Source organism: Mya arenaria, chromosome 13, assembly GCF_026914265.1.
Source record: "Mya arenaria isolate MELC-2E11 chromosome 13, ASM2691426v1".
NCBI classification, from domain to species: domain Eukaryota; kingdom Metazoa; phylum Mollusca; class Bivalvia; order Myida; family Myidae; genus Mya; species Mya arenaria.
In genome coordinates, this window is record NC_069134.1 from 62088726 (window position 1) to 62111406 (window position 22681).

The 22681-nt window shown below is 34.5% G+C and overlaps 1 protein-coding gene across 2 annotated transcripts in view; it reads right to left on the minus strand.

Annotated features, from left to right (window-relative positions):
• Positions 1–6084: 6084 nt before the first annotated feature.
• LOC128212971 (transcription factor AP-2-beta-like) overlaps positions 6085–22681 on the minus strand; it is a 32447-nt gene continuing 15850 nt past the window's right edge. For both annotated transcript variants that reach the window (XM_052918400.1, XM_052918399.1), the window contains exons 4-7: positions 19397–19607; positions 13036–13154; positions 9141–9282; positions 6085–8804 (exon numbers count right to left, since the gene is read on the minus strand). In XM_052918400.1, the coding sequence (XP_052774360.1) occupies positions 8543–8804; positions 9141–9282; positions 13036–13154; positions 19397–19607 (734 nt within the window). In that variant the 3' untranslated portion in view covers positions 6085–8542. The remainder of the gene's footprint in view (positions 8805–9140; positions 9283–13035; positions 13155–19396; positions 19608–22681) is intronic.

The following is a 22681-nucleotide window of genomic DNA, read 5'->3' on the forward strand; positions in this document are numbered from 1 at the left end:
GTTAGCGGCTTAATATGGCATCCTATTTCAAAGCATGAATACATGCCTTTTCTTCTTAAACAATGATATATTAACTGTTTTTATGCACAAAATATCAATTTGAAGAGATTTTCAACCTTTTTTTTTCAATTTTTATCTTTTTTAAAGCATGAAAACGTGCCTGCTCATATAAAATCGCTTCGAAATGATATTTTGTGCATAGAAACAGTTAATATATGATTTCTTTAAGAAGAAAAGGCATGTATTCATGCTTTGTAATAGGATACCATTTTAGGCCGCCAGGCCGCTAACTTCACGCCGCTAGGCCGCTAGGCCGCTGAACTACTTGAACGATTTTTTTGGAAAAAAATGTTGATAATTGCTTGAGATTGACAATTTGTGCATTAAACAGTTAATTTATCATTGTTTTAGAAGGAAACGCATATAAAAATGCTCTGAATAGAAAACAATTTATGGTCGCTATGTTTATAAATGAATAAAAAACATTGATTTATCATTGTTTTCCAGAAAAACGCATGGACAATTGCTTTGAAATAGGGAAAAAATTAGGCCGCTAGGCCGCCAACTTCACGCCGCTAGGCCGCCAGGCCGTCAGGCCGCTAACTTCACGCTGCTAGGCTGCTAGGCCGCTAACTTCACGCCGCTAGGCCGCTAGGCTGCTAACTTCACGTACATAAATATTTATAGTATGATTAATATTGGCCAACTATGTGTGCCTGATTGCAGAACAGATTATTTGTAACATTCAGAACATGTATTTGGCAATTCTTGCTCTTGTATTAGCATTCTTACATCAAAATTGAAATCAATATGCTTTTCTGAGCCTGATTCTCAAACTTAAGTGAATATGGCCCCTGGGCCATGGTTGCGAACAGTCTCAAGTCCAAGTCTAGACTCAACCTCAGGGAAACACTTTTATCGAATAACAAAGAATCATCTATATTCCATTCGTTTTACAATAATGTAAATTATTGTTACAAATCGAATGGTAATAAATAGAAAGAAAATTACAATGAACTGAAGATTTGCAGTTTTGCTGAATTCAGACTTAAGACTGTTCGTAACAATCGGTGCCTCAAATCTTTGTAGGAGAACATTATTGCTCGACCTTTTTCTACATATGTTCGAACCTAGTACAAATGTGAAGAACTAGATGAAGTCAGGAAATTTAATGATCCTGTTAAAACTTGGCCATGTTTTCCTTGCATTATCGAAATGCGTTCACATAACATAGATATAATTTTTAACAGAAGTCAAACACAATGTCAATGCGCGTTAACACAAAGCGACACTAAACACAACATTGAAAATCAGAGTTCAAACAATGCACATATGCCAATAATTATTTTCATTATACGGATTGTTGCCGACGCAGGTTAAAAACCTATAAAATCCTACCAATGCTTAATTTCCATCATTACCATCAGATCCCTGGAATTTTAGCTCCCTCGATGAAATTTTCATTTATTTGCACCCACAAATAAATTGAGCTTTTTCAGCCCAATTTTCTTGAAGCCAAATAGACTCGCGTTTAATATCACGTGCCGTGCGATGCTTGTGCGGCAATTGTCTGTTCTTTTACACGGACATTCCTTTTGATGAACTTTTTTATGAGTTTCTATTTGTCGTTTTGCGTCTCTGCGCACGACAGAACAATAGTAAGCCAATGTTATTGAAGATATTTGGCCGTTTCTTTGCAGGTCCGGATAGAGTCATCATCATTTATTATTAATTTGATAGTGTTATAGTTGTTTTATGAGCTGTTGAAACGATATCGAGAATAGTTTTGAAAAAGCTGCAGTGCCCAATGTCCCTTTGTGGTGGTACATGGCAATCGTAACAACTCGGCAATCTCCGGCAAACGTCGGGATATACCTCTACATATTAAACCATGTGCGATTTCTGTTATTGTAGGACACTGTTATTTCAACATATTTGGATCAAATATAGTACTCATATTTAAATTTGTAGGGCAATCTAAGGAACGATACTCATCAACAAACGGACTGGCAATAACATTTCTTGTAAGTTGATTTTCATTTTGACAAAAACATTTTTTTATCTTGAATCCTGGTTTTAACTGATAAAACTAAATGTTAACTGAGTCAGAAGGAAAAGTCCTGGTTGGTTAACTTGTGCAAAAATAAATAAATAAAATAATATAAATGACAATAAAAATATACATACATATTGTATATTCTGAAATAAATCATGACATAAATGAATAAAATAAAACAAACCTTATTGATAAAAAAAAAACAGTACTATATTTGAACCAAATATGTTGAAATGACAATGTCCTACAATAACAGAAATCGCACATGGTTTAATATGAAAATTCAGGAGTTCGACGATTGAAACACTTTTTAAAATCCCTTAACCCTTTTCAGATGCAAATAATGTCAAACTTAATCAATTTATCATAATATAACACAACACAGGTTTGCTTTACTATTACGATAACTTAAAGAAATAAACACCTTATAAGTATCCTCGCCCACTTTTATATATAGAAATGAATGAATAAACATATATCTAACAGAACAAAATAGATTCCAGTTTTTGCTTCACATCTGACTTTCTGACTTGGAACATATCGAGGAGTAATACATATAACATTTTATATTAAGTAATCTTTATTAATAAAGAATTTAGCGTTCGGAATTTGCCGATATTTCTTATCAAAATGGCATTATTATAGAGCGTATTGGCTCAGCCTCCACGCTTTGGCTCAACCTCCCTGGCCTTTGGGCTCCAGCTGAAAAAGAGTATAAACATGCTCATTCCGGTAAACAGGTGGTCATGCTTATTCCGGTAAACAGGTGGTCATTTTTTTCCCGACAAAGTAAAAGCACTCGATAATACTGGTTTTATCTTAAATGTAAGCTTCTTGAGTGAAATTCAGCTGAAAACTGGTGAAAATGTTCTAATTTTGCATGTAAATATGTATGTGTTTGATGGGAGAATCGGTCTTATAACTCTATAAACAATATGTATACAAAATAACCGAAATACGTGTGAAGATAAAACATATTTATATGGCACTGCATTCCCCGATTTCTCATATAAGCCCTCATAATTGTGATACAAGATAAAATAACAAGTCATATACTAACGTTTTATAATGATGTCCGTTCTTTTGCTCTAGCTCGGAAGTGTCATTGGCTCTTTTTTATATACAACTCCTAAAAGAGCTGGAGCCACTGTTTCGCACCCATGGTATGATAACCTTAGAATAGCCCACCCCGAAACAAACATTTAATCATTCAGAAGAGCTTTGGCAACCAAAATACATAGAGCAGATTATAAAACCGCAAAGTTTTCCATTTAGTAACGAAAACAACCGCCAAATTTGAATTTATTCTTAGATTGGTTTTGAAAAGGCGTTATTTGGAACCTCACGCATGCGTACTAACTAATATAAAGGCATTCGGGAGCATTTTGCACTGAACACTAACAAAAGGGAGTTTTTCAAAAAATTTATCTTCTAATTGGTTATAAGCATTTATTTTTGGTCTTCTTGATCTAATTATCGACGCCAGGCTGCACATGGTTTGCCGACCTCATCGTGTAGAAGACTCAAAATAAACACATACTATCACTTAGAGCCTAAATGGCACTAAGTGTGATGTACAAAACGTACAAAAATCGCAAACAGACAGACCACACATGCCTAAAAACAGCTTTACCGATATACGATGGGGATTGCCGCCTCTTGGAACGGCCAACCCGAGTTCACTGGAACATGAGCCTACCGAGGGGTGGGGTGTGTGTGGGGGGGTGGGGGTGTTAACTAAATGGTCATAACCTCATTCTTGTCCCAACATTTAACAATAATTATAAAATCAGACGTAGAAATATGAACTAATTTTCTGAAATGTTTTGGTCAGAAGCCAAATTCAAAGAATTCAGAAATTTTGAAATAATCTGTTGGTGGAGAAATTCTTCGTGATAAATTTGTTTCACAGTTTTATGTGGATGCGTCAAACAACTATTTTGCCCCTTTTCCATTTACCGTCACCTGAAAAAAAGAAAAGCCCTCGCTCTGCATTTATCGTGATGGAAATCAAACATTAATTTATGATCTATGAATCAAATCGTTCCATAAATATTGAGAAATGCGATTATTGATTAGGCACTGCAAACCATAAAGTCAAGAAAAACGCTAACAGAAATATCAGTACTTGACAGCTCAATGTTGTTTATTTGTTGGTAGTATTTCTAGGTTTATTATAATTACATCAAATCAACAGCTGTATTCATTAACGACACTTTTATTATTTTTAGCTGAGCGACTTTGCCGTCAAAGTCATGTTGATCTCTTAAGCAGACACTAAGAGGTAAGCCATCCATCATTAATAGTTTTATACAAAACAAATGATAATGGCAAAATATAATTTTTAAGTTACGAAGTTGTAACTTTTTAAATATTTTCATCATTTTTTTTATCAAGGCATAATGCTATTAAGGAAACAAATTAATAAAATTGCTTTATTAATTATAGTAAAATTGTGTTTATTACCCCCCTTTGCTATATTATATTTTAATAGTAGCGTCACTTTGGAGTTATTAAAACAAGTAATCCATGCAAAAAAATATTATGGTTAATCAATATCAATTAAACATGTAAATGATCTCGATGTAAATATCTAAAATACACCAACACGTCTGTGCATCCTAATGATAGATGGCTTACCTTAAACCGTCAAAACTGTAGTCGTCAATTTTCTTGTCCATCTGTATCATTGAATTGTGGTTTAAGCAAGATTTTAAAAATGTCACACTTAATTTAAGTTTGATGCATTTTGAATGCATTATTATGTTTAACTCATTTGACTTCAATGATAAAAAACACATTAGATTTGTGTACAGATAAAAAAACCTTTTAGATAAATAGCTTCTTGGCCATAAATTTCCAAGTTAAAAACGCGCCAAAATATCGCTTATATCTTTCATGGCAAATTAATGTTTTCGATAACTTTTGCAATAAAACGGCCACATTTACCTAAGAACAAGCCCAAAATACAACCACGAGATTGCTCATTATTCTAAACTGAAGTCATAGATACAACTTCTTTTTATAGAAACATTGACTTTGACCCTTATCATCTAAAAAGATAATCCCAACATATATTTCCACAAACCAGGTTTCATCACTTCAAAACATCAAGTTGTTGATTGGATATATTTTTTCTATTTTTAGTAATAGCAATCGTTACCTTGACCCTAACAACTGCACATGCAATTCCAATGTTAATCGCCACATGATTTCGATATATTATAGAATTCTTCACTTTACAGTATTCCTATCAAGTGTTTTTCTACTAAAAGTAACAGCAACCTTGACATTGACCGCGCCAGTCCTTAATCTTAAATCCAATCTCAAGGTACAACTTTACTTGCATCATGCAAAATTGCATCACTATACGCAATCCTTTTCTAAAGTTATTGAGCGGAAATAGCTGCAGTATTATTTGTAACAGCGACTGTAACCTTGACCTGACATACCATATGCAATTCCAAGGTAAGATGTTCCATCAATATACGTCACTCCTAAATATAGTTCTTGAGCGGAAACCGTTTTTTCTCTATTTTTTATAATCAACGACCTTAACTTTGACCCCACATACCATATGCAATTCTAAGGTAACAATCCATGTATGTTTCATCACTTTACGTCACTCCTAAATAAAGTTAAAGAGCGGAAATAATGTTTTCTATTGTGTTAAACAGCTACCGTGACCTTGACCCCACATACCATATGCAATTCCAAGGTAAGACTATATGATTCATCACTGTTATTTAGCGGAAACACTTTTTTTCTAATTTTAGAAACAGTGATCTTAATCTTGACCCCACAAACTTCGCTAAGTCTCCACGTGTAGTTGCTAGTTATTGAGCTGAAACCACAAGTTTGACGCCCGGACGCCCGCGCGCCCGCACAACAACATGCTTTACTTTTAACCTTGGTTTCTTTAAATCCTTGATAAAATTGGACGCCATAGATACGATTTCGCATACGCGTATAAGGAACGTTTATTACACTTCTTCATTGTCTCTTTTTCAGTAAAAACTAAGTTGTTCATATTCAAATGGAATTTAATAATTTTACCACATAACATATAAATGACAAAATAATCATTGCACACAATTATACATAATTCTCGATTCAAAAACAAACTTCTCGTTAATAATCTCATTTTAGGGAAAAATGAAATCCTTATTACTTTAAATTCTTAAAATAATTTTTCATTCAGCATTTTGGGAATTAATATTTTCTTCTTGTGTTCAGTTGAAAATGATATCGAATTCAATAGGCAATTACAACCATAAAGAGATTGTTTTTCACTTAGTGTTCATAATTATATTTTGTCCAATGGGCTGTCAGCTTTTTTCAAATATGCCGTACACTAATTTACGAAAAACAGCAGTTAGTCGTCTTTGATTTGAATCGGTATATTTAAACAGGGGCTGGACCAGTAGACAAAAACAGAAATATTTCTTGAAAAAAAAACACCTTCGTATTCTAGATTTAAAATGTTTAAACACAAACATATCACTCATAGATGCGTGCGTATGATGTAAGAAATACAGTTTTAACTATTGGTATGTATAAAAACATTCGGAACTCCTCGGCCATTTTTATCGAAAACAACCTCTGATGTATGCCGGTACATCAGTTGAAGTAGTTCGTAAATTTTTGAATTATATCATTTATGAAATGTAGTGTTTTAGAATTGTATTTATTGATCTAAGTTTAAATTGATTGCTTGTGAAGTATATTATTGCAAACATAATTAAGTTTTCCAGGAGTAAAGTCATAAAGTTTAACTGCTAAATAAAATCACTACGCGATCTACTTGCAGCGGACTTAAACGTACCACTTTTTGAGTATGTAAACCGCCCAAATACATCCGAGGTTGTTTTCGATAAAAATGGCCGAGGAGCTCCGAATGGTTTAAAAACGTTTTTTTTTTCAACAAATGCAAAGTTGCGTAAATCATGTGAATGTAAAAAGCTAAATGCAACATTGCCCTAACGCATGCTATTTATAGTAACATGTGTTTAAACCAGTCTAGCATTGAACTATTGATGCGCGTATCCGGACTAGAAGTCATTTTGACATGTGATTTTATACAAAACAAAACAATCAAAATTTACAAATAAAAGCACCAATATAACTTAAAAATAAACTGATGATAATGAATTGGGATTTTTTATGGGGATTTTAACCAAAAATCCTGATCATTTTTTAAATGTAAACAACTGTTACCTATGAATAGTGATATGAAAAATGTTGGTTACAATAATAGGAGTAAAATACAAAATGAAAAAAGAAGTAATAAATAGAACATGTATGGTAATATTCTGTACATACAGTTTGAAATAAATGATACCGCAACTGCGGTTTTAGTTTCGAAGAATAAAAATATGTCCTTTCAAATATGTTACAACTTGTAATACTTATTCTTCAAATCACGATTTATTCTTGATTTATAAAACAATGAAAATGCGATCTTAAGTCGGTCGTGAAACAGACGGACGCAAACATATCTTAAGACATAAATGGTTATTCATGTTGTTTAAATAACAACATTCGGCCGATTGTTCAGAAAAATTGAAAAAGTTCACAACGTTGTTAACGTCATCGCTGTGACCTTTAATGCGTTTCTGTACTGGAAGAGTTAAATAATACATCGGTGATTTGCAGTAATTTAGACAACTGTTTCAGCTGTACTTGTTTTACGCAAGTATATTAGCTATTCATAAAATATTGCATCTTTTAAAGATAATAACGAAGCCGTTAACAACGTTGTTAACTTTAACAACGTTCTGAACAATTGGCCCAATGTGAATACTACATTTAGCACATTTGATGGTTTCCAAGTTGTTTCATCCCGTGCCAAAAATCGCACTTTCATTGTTAAATACAAAATCTTTATCTTTCTATAATATATATATGAATATATAACATTGAAATCTTGAAACACTGGATTTCACCAACATATATGTTAATCATCATTAAATTAATAAAGTGTAAGTCATTAAACTGTTATAAATACAGCCATGGATATGCAAAACGCCTGGAATACCTTCATGTCAATGCGCAAGCATAAATCATTCCGCAAATCGCGATTATTAATGTAAATGATCACATTTCCGCTGCTGATCAACTCAAAATCGATCAATCGCCATTTACATTTCATTAACCTTTTGATTTCCAGATCACGCGATCAATTCTGTATCACGTGACCATAAATGGAGCACAAAATCAGCTTACGTCATCAGATTGTGTACACATATACACGTGATTGGGTTTCCAAAAGGATTTCGCTTTGAAATTACACTGAACAACCGGAAGGAATACAGATTGACACACATAGCAAAGGTATACGCATGTATTATAAGCTTTGTGGGTCCCCTTCACACAATGGCTTTACCCATCACCATATAACGTCATAACTAGACATCCCGGATCCTCTTAAGATGACATTGCTGGTAAGAAATCCTAAACTCAAAGGAGCACTATTTCAGCTAAACATCACTCGTCCTTTTCGGTCTTTTTAGGGTCCATGCCATTTTGCGTAGCGTAACTTTTGTCCATGATTTTCAACATTTCGTTTAAATAGTTTTGCACTGAAGTAAGGGAGGCGACCACTGCCGGGGATCCGAAACCATGTGTTATGAGACTAAAATGTGAAAGATGTCTTTGGATATTTGGCTCCAATATCATTTGAGGTCTCGTGTTGCCAAGTGGTGATCGGTCCTGATTTAAAAGGTCCATCAATTCTTTCAAGATTTGTCTGAAAGATAACAAATGCAGGGCGTGAAATTTGCTAAACATGTCTACGGAATGTTATAACCATCATTAAAAAATACAATACTTCGATCGCTTTTCAGATATGTGAACTATTTACAAGGTATAATATTTTCTTATATCTCCATTACATAATTTTGAATGCCATTCTTGAATTACTGTACAAAGAGTTGGTCAAGTTTGTTGCCAAGCTTAAGTAGTTCATTGAAAAGGAAACTTGTGATTTGACCTACTTTGACCTTTTGGGGTATTGCTTGTGCTTTACCCCAACCGAATCTAAATACATGTCGTCCTTTCCATTGACAAACACGTGTATACTTACTTTGTGGCAAGAATCATGTTTTTTCGTGTCATCTGGTCGGCAGGGTCGGCATACTGTCGGGTATTGTATTCCGCACACTGACGCGACGGAAACTCTGTCTCACAAAGGTACCCGAAGTCCCGGGCCAGCCGGATAGATTCGCCTGAAAATGGAAGGTTTTTATTTTTAAATCAAGTTCAAATTAAGCGCTCGACCACATCGTTGAACAACTGTGCTGGTATTCAATACTGGTCTTAATTGGGTCTAAGAACGATGTAGCTAATCGGATGACTAGTTATCAATAACTGACCAAAAGTGTGTATTAAGTCAATGATGTATGACCCTAAGATTAACTTAAGTTGAATATTGAATACCACTCATGGTGCACCATACATTGCAGGGACTCGTTCATAGATTTCAAGTTGGCAATTTTATTTTATTAGTCGTTGAAATTGAGTTATTTACCTTACTTTCATGAAAATAGACCAAAAAAAAAACGACTGTCAGATCCTCATTGGAACATCATTTAGAAAATCCATTGCTAAACTGATCAATCATTTTGTCGGATCCTATCAAACGTGAACGAGTCCCTTTAAGGTACGTTATAACTAGATGCCAAGTACCCGTATGTGGTCCAGGATGCATTATATATATGTCCAAGATTGCGAAAGCTACATCAGCCTGATTTTAAGTCTGGGTAATGCACATAATTTCTTAATGATAATCTTTGAAATCAGTTCAATACCTGCAGTCAAAAAGAGAGAAAAACAACAACATGAATATCTCAGATATTATATATTTTCTTCTGGACTGCAACTTTGCTTACTTCCGACCTGATGCAGGAAATTAATTAGTAGTAGTTAACCTAAACGCTCCTTAGAGAAGTGTATGCGAGAGCTGTGGGTTTAAGAAATGAGACATACGCTCATTAACTTTTCTCAGTGATCTCCCAACTGCTTCCACAGAGCGTTTCGATATAATAACCTACGGTTTTATTGATAGTAAAGTTTAGTTCATTTAATGGTAACTGTGTGTGCATGTAGTTCTTGAAACCATTTTGGATTGCATATGAACGGTCGTGGTGGAGCTGGCCGTTTACCTAAAAACTGCTGAACAAAATTCAGTTGGATAGTAAATTATCCACATTGTAATACGGTTTTAATGTATCAGTATGTTTTAATGTATCAGTATCTCTTTATGAAATATACGCTACCTACCCTTTTTGACTTAGATATGACCTGGCGGGGTGGTACTGAGCTTTGACCTATAGGATTACTTAAATGAATTCGGTTAGTGAGGTAAACTATATGTTGTATGAATACGCTTTGTTATGAAAGGCTAAAAGTGCATAGTTTGACGTCACAGACATATATCATCTCGTTCCACTTTTCACTTAACTCTTAATAATTTCTTAACTGTTAACAATCTTATGGACATAAAAATGCTTCATGCTTTGTTTAAGTTTTTGCCAAGGATGCAATTAACAGGATAACGCTCTGAGATGTATATCATCATCTTTATATGCAGGCTCAAACCTAGATATTGAACACATATCTCGCAATCAAGAAATACCTTAACATATAGACAAGAACTTAAAAATAAGAGGTGCATAATTCTGAATGATGGGATTGTGTTCCCCGACGTGGAGGTATTCGAAATGGAACAACAATTGTTCGGAACAGTGTTAAATCCTACAGTTCCTCGACTGGAGATTTACAGAAAAGTAACGTTTTTGAAACACTATCAGATTGCATTTTTATAGTGTAATAAGCAACTCCGTGGGTAGATGGGAATATTGCGCAAAGTTGCCTTTGATGAGTGAATTAGCGATTAGACTCTTGGAGAATCCTGCGGTTTCAGTGGTAAGTTATGTACAGACTGATCTCCATGATAGCGGAAAACATGTACATAACATGGAAAACAATATACACCACGAAGAACTTTGTGCAATGGAATACGATACTTTGAAATAAAACAAGAATTAAAACTTTTCCAAACGTGTTTTTTTTTAAACTTGTCTGTTTAATTGTGTGCTGAATTTGTTCACCGTAGTTTGAAAAAAACAACAACTTTCTTACAGTGATATTTTGGTGCAATTTACCTCATTCAAAAGGCTGTTTACCCCTTGGGAAAATGGACATTTTGCCCAAAAAATATGTTTTTTCCCAATTTAATAAATGCAGACTACGTTAATGAATAAAAAAACAATGAATTTCTTGAAAAAACAACAACAACAACAAAATCTTGACAAGACTAAGTCTTTTACAGCATAATGAATGCATAAAAAAGTGAAAACGTGTATATTTACCATTATATTAGCTATTTTGGCCTGATTTTGTGTTTTTTCCCAAAGTAGACCTTTTTTCCCCAATTTGCAAGGCAGAGGCGGTAAAAATAGTTCCAAAAGAAATCACTGTCTTAAAACAAGTGAATTCATTATGTTTTTATAAAATACCAGCATGTATGTAAATTTCATTTTATTTTACATATACGCAAAATCATTTTTTGCTTGAAAGGTTAACTATAATGTCTTCGTTATTTGCAAATTTTGTTTTGACAAACCAGTATTTATACGTTTTTTTTTGCCATTATCTATTAATTGGATACAAGTTTTTAATGACGGTAGTAAATTTTATGTAATTGTACTTTTGCTGGTGGATTTTTATTTTGAACAAAAGAAACGTTTATTTGCAAATATAATCAATTACAATTGAACTAGCGCATACACATTTACCAACGAATAAGATTTATCAAAAAAATGTCTTAAAGATGCACTCTCACAGATTGAACGTTTTGACAACTTTTTTATTTTTTGTCTTGAAACGAGCCAATTTTTGCGAAAGTCCATAGAAACCAGTTATATAAGACTGCTGACAAAAAAATAGATCTCAGATTTTTATATTTAAGTTAAAAAACGGTAAAATGGAAAACTGCGATCTGATCTTTTGTCAGCAATCTTATATCATTGGTTTGCAGATAATTACTCAAATTTTGCTCTTTCCAAGACAAAAAATAAATAAGTGGTATATCTGTGAGAGTGCAGCTTTAAAATAAAATGATAATACACATGTTATTCATTTGCATTCATGAGTATGAGAGCAGAAATGTCACAGAGGAACTGATCCTATCTTATAACACACAACAAATTCAATGTTATTGTCAGTTTAGTAAAGTAAATAAACAACAGATGACCCGCTTCTTTTCATGTGTCATTTTCCAACAACAATGGTTGGTTAAAGGCAATTTGTGGACCTTCAAATTCCAACATTTGATCAACAGGGATTTATTTAGAAATAAATTACATGTTAGAAAACCCATTATTTATTTTAGATCGCGAAGTCTGTCAATCGTAAAATAAACCAATGCAAGGGACAGCACTTAATGGTACAAGAATGTACATAATTCTGACATAAAAAGGTGGACACCGTTTTAAAATGGATTGGTCATTAAAGTGCGCAGTCCACTGATTGCGCATGACAATAGATTACGTCATCAATGTCACATTTAGATCTCGTATGCTTCGATAATTAACGATAGTAGCAGTTTAAAATTGTGTTGTGGTTGCCTATTATTTAAGTTGTTTTATTTACTAATAGTTTTTTACGACATAATTGTTCAAAGCCAGTCCCTTAATTCGTACTTCAGTTTATTGAAATGATTTAATGGTACCCGATGACTGTTCAAATGATGAGGTCACATTTAAAGGAACAAAGATAAAAAACAAAACAAAAGGACAGTAAACCAAGGGAAACAACTCTAGTCAAATAGTGTATCTGGAGAAGAAATATATTTGTGTTATTTAACCGTTACATTGCCTTATCAGACTTATAGCCAATATAATTAACAAAGAAAATAAACATCATACTAAAACAAGAACACCGCCAAAAATAGACCGTTCTGTCGGGGATAGGCTTACCTTCGACTAGAGATGTTAACAGTGTAACATTCGCCGCCTTCCGACGACCGGCGGGAAGATTCATTCCCATTTTGTCCAGCTTTTCTCGTAACGATCGTCCGCCATTCTTTGACTTGGCCCTGAAACAAATGTTGTATATTTCAAATAATCTATAATTAATGGGACACGACCAAGATCCATGCATTTGTACTTCTGATTAAAAGTGCCTGGATATTTGCCCGGATGCACTCTTTATATAAAAGCAATGCATTCAAAAGCACTCACCTGCCTGTTTTTTATGTTTCTTTGCGTTTAATAATTGTGATGTGTATTTTGCGGTAAGTACGTAAATTGTCTTAAGAGATTTCACAGTGCTGCACTGACCTTAAATGAGCTTCCGGATATTTAGTCAAAACGGCTTAGTGACGTTATTTTAATGCGCATACATGTATTTCAAATCGCGTTTGTTTTCTTAGATGAAAAACATTTTTATCCGCTTAAAATTAAGGAAAAACAATGACACTTTCTTAACATAGATGGTTTCTGCATAAGTGAACTTCTAAAAATGACTCGCAAATGCACTTTAACATTATCAGGATGTAGGAAACATTAACTATTATACTTGTACCCTATTAATATACTCGAAGTTTATGAAGGTGCTTAACTATTAGTAGACCATCATTAACGTTAAGGCATATCGTTTGTGTATTATCCTAACCTTCGCAAAACGACTAATAGCAGGGCGTACAATGAAAAACTGTATGTTTCGAATGTCGGTACACGGACAACTTCAACAGCAAGTAATACACGTGTTATGAAGATTTAGTGAAAACAAGTCCTTGTGACAATGCTGAAAGACAACTTCAGTTAATTTACATTAATCATGGCGGATGAACAGGCTTTCAGATTCGTGTTTCCGATGCAATTTTTAAAAAATATTTTCGCCAGATTTTCAAGACATTTTCTTGAAAGGCCATTTTTGGAAGCTTGTATACAAATTGACGAACATGTGACCTGGGATTGTCCAGGAGTCATCGTTAATTCTAGAGGAACTCCGAAAACACAATAGACGAGGCACGGCGCAGGCGCAAATGCTAATTGAGCCACGCCCCCGAGATTAATTACAGGGCAAAGACGACGGAGCGTTTTAAAGAAAAAAATGAGGTGTTAGGAAAAGGAAAGGCGAAATGTCCCACATCATAAGTTAGGAATTCATTATGTCCGACGATCACTATGTTACAAAATTGATGAGCTTGTGGAAGCCAGTACGTGTCCTCAAGTTTCAATCTTCTCCGATTTACCAAGCTACATCAGCCACTGATAATCAGGTCATACCAAGTCGTTTCTATGTTAAGCGTTGGGATAGGTTTTGGGCTTCTCAAATTGGATAACAACAATTTTATATATACAACGATCTTGTCAAATTTCCTTATACTAACATTCCAACTACAGAACACTATTGTAGACAACATGCATCATATTTTGGACTTGTATTCTTAGCATTTGCTATCAGAAAATGTTGCATTCTGTGCGATTCCCATGATCAAAACACTTAAATATAAGTCATATTTAAACTCATTTTGCAGTGGACATCTATCTGACAATTATGAAAGATCCAGAATAAACAAAGGAGGCTCTGGCCCCAATATCACGAAAATACTCAAGTCAAATCTCAAACTTAATCTCAACTCATTTTACCATATAACATCAAAAGTTATTGAAAAAAAAATATGTTTTACACATTTCTAAACCGCATTCTGTCATTGAATATGTTGATTGAAATCTTTGGTCTAGATTCCAATGGAAAAATATTCTACAGCCAAAAATATGCTGGAGTACAATTCATTGCCTTTTAACAATTACTCAAGTATATTTTTGGTTATAGAATAAGTTTTCTTTGAAATATTGTCAAAATCTTTCAAAAACACATTCCATGAGGATATTCGTTTCCAAAAAGTATAAAAAACATTTAAGATTTTGAAAAAAATACTATGCTTTTATGTAGTAAAATGAGATGAGATTAAGATTGAGATTTGACTTAAGTATTTTCGTGATATTGGGGCCTGGTGTCTATATTCTAAATAGGATGTCACTCATTTAGTATTCGTTTTTTTTCAGGAAAGCTATATAGTATATCGAACTAAGGGTTGACGCTTAATATAAAATCAATTTGATATGGCCTCACGATGTGTATTAAATCGCTTATAGACGATATGTTGGTGTTGACCGTATAAACAGTGTAACCAAAAAAAAGTCAAATTTAACTCATTCGTAAATTGACGGTAACTGTCAAGGGCGGTGCCAGGATTGGACGTTAGAAGGGGCGTAACTTGGAACGTTACCTTTTGACATGCGCCCCTTCCTCGGAACCTGAATTTATAGGCGGGTTTGCGGGTACTCCCCAATAAAATTATAACAATTTCTTCATCCGAAATGGTGCATTTTGGGGCATATTTCATTTTTTTTCCTCCTATATTGAAACAAAAAGTTAACTTGCACGATTTTGTTTTCGCGAGGGGAGGGGGGCCTGCGCCGGCAGCGCCCCCATACCGGATCCGCTTGTGACTGTGACATCTTTTTCGGATACAATTTATTAGTAACGAAATTACTGAACTAATAAAGATCCCAGAAGGGCACATGCTATTCCTGATTGGGTATTTTAAAGCCAAGAGAATCACTCAAGAACCCCTTAAGCGATATAGAGATGTACTTGAAAACAAAAGGGTGCACAAAAGCAAAATAATGGTCTGTCATTAACTAACAGATCCTAACAATGTACTGCTCATATTTCTGGAATTATTGAAATAATCTTTTCAATAAAGCAGTCGGAGCGAAAGGTAAACATGGAGGGCTATCAAAATTAACATTTTAATGAAACTGATATTATCTGACGACGAGGACCAGGAATGAATGCCTTTAATACTACTGATATTAGAATAGAACATTTTGTTCGACAAATAACCAGTTAATCAAAGCACTTTGGACGCTTTAGTAGTTTAGAAGATGAACTCTAGAAAGCGCCCTATGACAGCTTTCAAAACTGTCAAAATTAAACGGCGGATCAAAGTCGCGCAGTAGGCACCCGGTGGAAATACAATGATACCATTCATGACTAGGGCATGAAAACCTTTAATGAAGCGAATTTATGTTGGGGCTGGGTCTTTGGGCCCCATTTATCCCTGCATGGACACTGTTTTCGGGATTAAAGACAACGTAGTTTGAGATTATAATAATTATTTTGACACATTCTTTGGAATTGTTGTCCAAATAAGACAATTGTATATTGACAGACACAAACTGAAAGCGATGTTCTGAACTCAACTTATCATTAAGATTGTTCCCATTTTAGCATGCATGTTTCACAGTTATACTAGTGTTCAGTGTTGACGAATATGCTGCACTATCACAGTTTTATGTCTTAGAATGAGCCAATATCTGCGTAAATATCTGCAAACCACTCAGATCGCAGATTTTCATATTTCCGTTCGAAATTAATGTTATATGGCTAAAAGCGTAACTTTTTAATAAACGGTTTAAGAAAAATGCATTTATATATATATAAAACATCAATTTTTTAACTTTAAAATCTGCATTCTATTTTTAGTCAGCAGTCTTATATAACTGTTTTCCATGCATTTTCGCAAGAATTTGATAGTTCCAGGGCAAAGCATGACAACGTTGTCAAAACGTTCAATCTGTGAGAATGCAGCTTTAAACGAAACGAGCTTAAGTAACTTATTCAGTTCATCAAAATTTCTTACTTAATCTTGCTTTTACTTAAATATAAGATAGATGATTGCGATTGCCAACAAGTTAATTTCTAGTATAATAGGCATTGTCATAAAATTTATTAGTTAACATGTTTCAGCACAAGTACATATTATTTGTATTTGTCACCATTGTGCACTTATGCCTCATGGGTCTACGACCTTCTGGTTTAGGCCTAAAAATAAAATTGTTTGGTTAGGGTTACATCCTTTTCAAAATAAGTAGGGTAGGTAGGCTTTTTATTTTTATTTTTTATTAGGCTTTATATATGAATGTCATTTTCATCATTGGAGAATGGTGTTAAAGTTATCTTCTATATAAGCAATTAAGGTTTTAAACTACATATTGAAAAGCAAAAAAGAACAACAAAAAAACACTTTTTTTTTTTTTTTAGTTTTTCATTTTTTTTTTCAAACTGACTATAAAAATGGTAGGGTCGGCGCCTATTCCGTAGGTAGGGTCGGGTAACCCAAACCAAATGTATTTTTTTAGGCCTTATTATAAATAAAACTTGAAACTTGAAACATCAAGACAATTTTCTTTTTTTAAGTCCAAAAACTCTTAAGAATATAAGAATTACACAAATTATAGCAGAACAAATATAGTGTGCTTAACTTAATACTGTAATAAGGGGTTTAAGCTGTTTCGAGATGTTTGAGCCTGAGGAGAACGACCACCAAAGTTCCTTAAAGTCATTAACTGTTTCATTTAGTTGGCTTATCAGCGGATCGCGCAATTTAGCTGGCTAGAGACATTCGCAACAACACTAAGATAGTTATCATTTATAAATAGCCAAATAACTATTACTTATAAAGCACATTATGTAACTTTTACAACGCGTGCATCGGTATTCAGCGGGCATATCAGTAAATAGACTACAAAGATTCATTATTCTGATTTTCAAAATAATTAGCATGGATGTATATAAGCCCAGCCCGCAGCTGCAAAAATATAAGAATCTATCTCAATAATTTAACATATATTTTCCCTTATTTCCCCAAATCACTATGTTGCACAATCCGAACACCTTATACTCGGAACCCCTCAACATGTAATAAAACGTTCCAATTGCAAATAAAACGACGGGATTACTTTAAGAATGTGTTTGATGTTTTTAATTAACTCTTGTTTTAATTGTTTCTTAGATGCAGACACCGATAACATAATGACAGGTGCTGGTACATTGAGAAGTTCTGTCTGGTTCAAGAAAATGTTTCATTTTTTTTATTGAGCGTAATATTGTTGTATATATTATCGAGATCGAAATGTTAGTTTTGCCGAGAAACAACAGTCAATATTTCGTCAGTGTTATCCAATAAGGTTTATCTCTATACTTGACTTCGAATTTGTGTTATCATTCAGGCAGATCTCATGAAATTTGGTCGATATATACAAACACTTAATAAAAGCCCTTTTTCGGTCTTTGCATACCAAGTAAAAAAGTGCTAAAAATAACTTTATATATCGAAGACGAACCATTTGTTGTTGTTGTTACTAGTGTCAAATGCAACGTACAAATCGAGCCATGCCGTACTAAATTTATATTAATATATAGTGAGGAAATCGGTCTTTTGTACAAAATTCGAGCCATCAAGAATATCGAGCCATCGAGGATGAGCCAATGGGAATCAACTGATTAAAACTTCAGTTGTCTACGGATTAAAACAACAACAATAACAACAACAACTACTACTACAACAGCAGCATGAACAGCAGCCAAAACAAGAACAAATACAACAAAAACAGCTATATTTAGATTTCACGGCATTACATTGTGCACGAAATTGTCCTCTCAGTAATGAAGTCACACAAGAGGTTAAACAACGGTCTTGTTTGACACAACGGTAGTTCAGGAGTATCGAATTCAACTCCAAAAGTGTCAAGGGTCCTTGAGGACTTCCCATTCAAGAGACTAGACAAACTCATAAAACCAGAACATTCCCTTTTTTTATAAGTTCACTTTTGATTCGATGCGGACCAAGTGTTGTCTCAATTCTGGTATTTTGTAGCGCAAAGGAGCGCAAAAAACTCAAATAACCACTAAAATGATCGTATTAATCAATTTGTGTTAATAAGAATTCAATGTAACCGACGCCAGAGTTTATGTTATCAAGTATTTGTTAATGTAAAAGAGATCCTTCTCCGTCTAGATCTAACTAGGATTGTTTAAATTTCAATGGTCTCTGACCTTCCGATGTTCACCTTCGATTTGTCACCAAAGCTCATTCGAGCTTATACTAGTATTCGCGAGGTCTTGCTAATTTGCGATAAGGATTAAGCGGAGGTCGGTTAGCAAGGGTTACACTTGAATGTGAAGTACGAAATGGCCTTTATAACTCTTCAGAGTGTGAAAGTGTCTCAAATGTTACAATTCAGGTACAGGACAGAGACAAATACTGAAACAGAGAGTGTGTAAATGAAGGGGCGGATCTTGGCACATGCGCCACAACCTCAGAACCGAAATATTTGTGGTTTAAAAGTAGATAGGGTAGATGTTGGCTATATGTATTTCAGTCTGATTTTTTTTTTTTTTTTTGGGGGGGGGGGGGGTCAATTGTCAATTTAGTAAAAGATTTACCAATGAGTCTATGTGTCAAAATAATTGAAGCGTTACCTTCTAAGGACTCCCCCAAGCAGGGAGGCGTTGAGACATTCCGGGGGTGACAGACGCCGCTGCACTTCCGCTACGGTGACCTTGTACTTTGAGGTGGAGGACAGAAGCGACAAGCGGCCGGGCACTGAACAGAACACGTCCGTGGGGGAACTTCCGATCAGATTCGTCGTTATCATCAACTGCTTGCCGTTCTCAAGTTTAGGTCGTATACCTGAGGAAAATATAGTGGAAACGTTTAATGATTGTAGCAAATATATTCTTGTATGCTTGTAATTACCTTTCTGTGTCTCAAGCTCATTGCCATTTGGGTCATTGCCTTGTTCCGCTCAACTCTAAACTAGTTCTCTCAACTTTCGACTGATGGGCTTGTCCCTGTAGTTTTCATTGTGTTATTAATGATGTTGTTTTTTAATAAAAACCGGTTCAATATTCTCGAACAAGGACTGGTAACGTGTTCCTTTGTGATGATAGGATGACAAAACATAATTTGTCCAATTATTTTCTTTCTTTTCTATAAACAAATTTATAAAATTGCTTTGTACTTTCAAGATAAGTTTTTTTTCCAGAAATTGTTAAATTGGACTAGGGATGGTATTCATTAAACATCTAAAGTCATTTCCTAACTTAAGACATGTTCCCAAGAAAAGAACTTCACTGATATGATTTTATTACTAAATCAAATCCGAAATATTTCATATTCATTTTTTTTAAATGAAATTGCAAACATTTATGTTAAAAACTATTTTTACTTTTCTTATAATATTGCGTTTAAACATTTAGAAAAATGACTTAAGTTAGGAAATAACTTAAGATGTTTCTTTAATACTGCCCCAGAAGACACTAAGGTCAAACTTTCAGTGCTCCATCCAGGATTTAAAAAGGGCAGGGTATAAGGCAAGAAAGGGCACTTTTGATGCTCATTGAATGAGCCTTAATGGGGCACTTGCAAGGGTCAATGTTCAAATCGTATTTGTAAGTGTTGTAAATGTCTACTTTAAATCCTATTAAGTTGTTATGAATACCTTTTGAAAATTACTCTGTCAAACAAAAGGGCACAGCAGGGTGCAGTAAAAAGGCAGCAGGGTGCTGGAAAGGGGCAGCAGGGACCCTCACACTGATATTTAGGAGCACTGTAGTACATGACCTTTGCGAGCTGAGCGCATTGTTTTGTCTTGGATTAAAACAAATCTATTTTCGGAGACTTGGCAGTAACAAGATTAGTGTCAATATCAGCAACGAGAATTGAGCATATGATCCAGTGCCATTTTAACAATTTGTTAGTTAATTGTGGACAAATTCCAGAGAATGGACGTATGGCTTTTGATCCTGGTGTTATTAAACAAAACCATAGCAGGTTTTTGGCTTCAGGGCTTGCCCCCATAGTTTCAAATGCATTATTAACAACTAGTCGGGACTTATTAATTAGTTAGCAACTTTTCATTGACATACATGATTCAGAAATTACACCGATCTGGTTCAACATGTTTACAGTTTAATAGGACCATAAATTCCATAATACAATGACATAATGCTCTCAGATGAGTTTGAATTAATACCAGGAATGGAATTTCATTTGACATCATAAATAATTCAGTTCAGTATCATTCATTCCAGGCCTTTATATCCAAACACAGTTTAATAGCACTCATATGCTGACACTATTCCTGTTACTGGCTAAAACGAGCTCGCTTTCTGGTCTTTGGATAATGTCATTTATCTGAAGCGGAGAGAGACCTTTTCATTCGCGTGTTATTTCAAGAAGTGTGAAACTGACAGATCAAATTAAGAGCCGCTGTCTTAAGATAATAATTTGTAGAAATAAGTGCCAAGCGTGTTTCCGAAGCTCTGTGTTCTTCCGGTGATACCAATTTGCTCTCATTACATTTTAAATTGTTAGTAATAAGACGATACGGAGCTAATTCAATTGCTCCATTCACTGACTCGCTATCGTTGATTTGCTCCTGAGAACTCGTGAAAAAACCGTCCAAAGTTTCCAGAACCGCAGACTTTTCACTTGGCAGAAGACCTGCCAGAAAAACTTGTCAAAATAGAAAGAATAGGACCAGAACAATTCGATTACGAGGAGTACGGAACGAGCGCAGTAAATCACAAAACGGCTGGGACAATTCTAAATCTCCGATCGATCGCAACACAAGGAGCTGATTTGATCAAGGCGGGCACCTGAAGCTGTTAAAACTAATTATGCAGATTCTTTAGATCATGATTGATGTTTCAACTACCTGAAAATATCATTTTCTTTTGTTTTCCCATTTGCGAAATAGAAAAAAGACGGCCCGTTATTGATTATACATTGTTAATAACAAAATGTATGACTGACGATTTTCTTCACTTTGAACTCAACAAAACGTCTGAAAGTAGTAATTAGATACAGTAACTTCACCGTGATTCCAAAATGGTCACAGAAACTAGATGATTAGGCCATCATTTTCGTTTGAGAATCCGTACAGTTTCCGAGTCGCATTTATAAGGTGGAACACATCGTTACAATATTAATTATATGGAGTAAATATTTAGAAACAAGAGAGTAGATATTGTACCATTTGAATATGACGGTGAAAGGTACGTATTCCACAGTGGATAGTTTTATAAGCGCGGACCGGATTGAAGATAAATAGTTTATGATTGATAGTTACATGCGCGCGGACCGGATCGGAGCTAAGTTATTACGATTGCATACCAAGTGCTTCTAGAATTGTTTCATAGCTATGTACGGTGGCTTTCAATTGTGTAGAAAGATCAGATGGACAATGTAATCTGAATATTGAATAATATGATTAGAATTGAGCATATTCAGTGGAATCGTTCAGATTTGCTCCAAGGGGGGTTGGAATGTTCCCTGGACGTTCAGCCATGACAATGAACTAAAAGTTGTCATTGTTTCCACATTAGATAATTACAGACATACGTCAAAAACAATGGTCTCGGATTGTGGACGGCATAATTCGATTTCAATTTAACTGTTGACATCAATGATGCAAATCGGGTTATAGCACTGATTTCATTCATTCTTCTTTGAAGACTGAAATTGATGAATTGCAAAATTAACAGTGATGTAGTTTTGTTCCAGATGTTTCGAGCTTTGTGGGTTTTTTTCGGAAATGATATCGCTGACTCAAGTGTCTACCCAATTTGAAAATAAGAATATACGACTGAAATCAACCTCTCATAAGTTAATGCATTTCCTACATTTATTGGGGGTCTAACATAATATGAAATATTCGTATTTGAGTTCATCCATCCCATTTATATTTTGATTCACCGGTC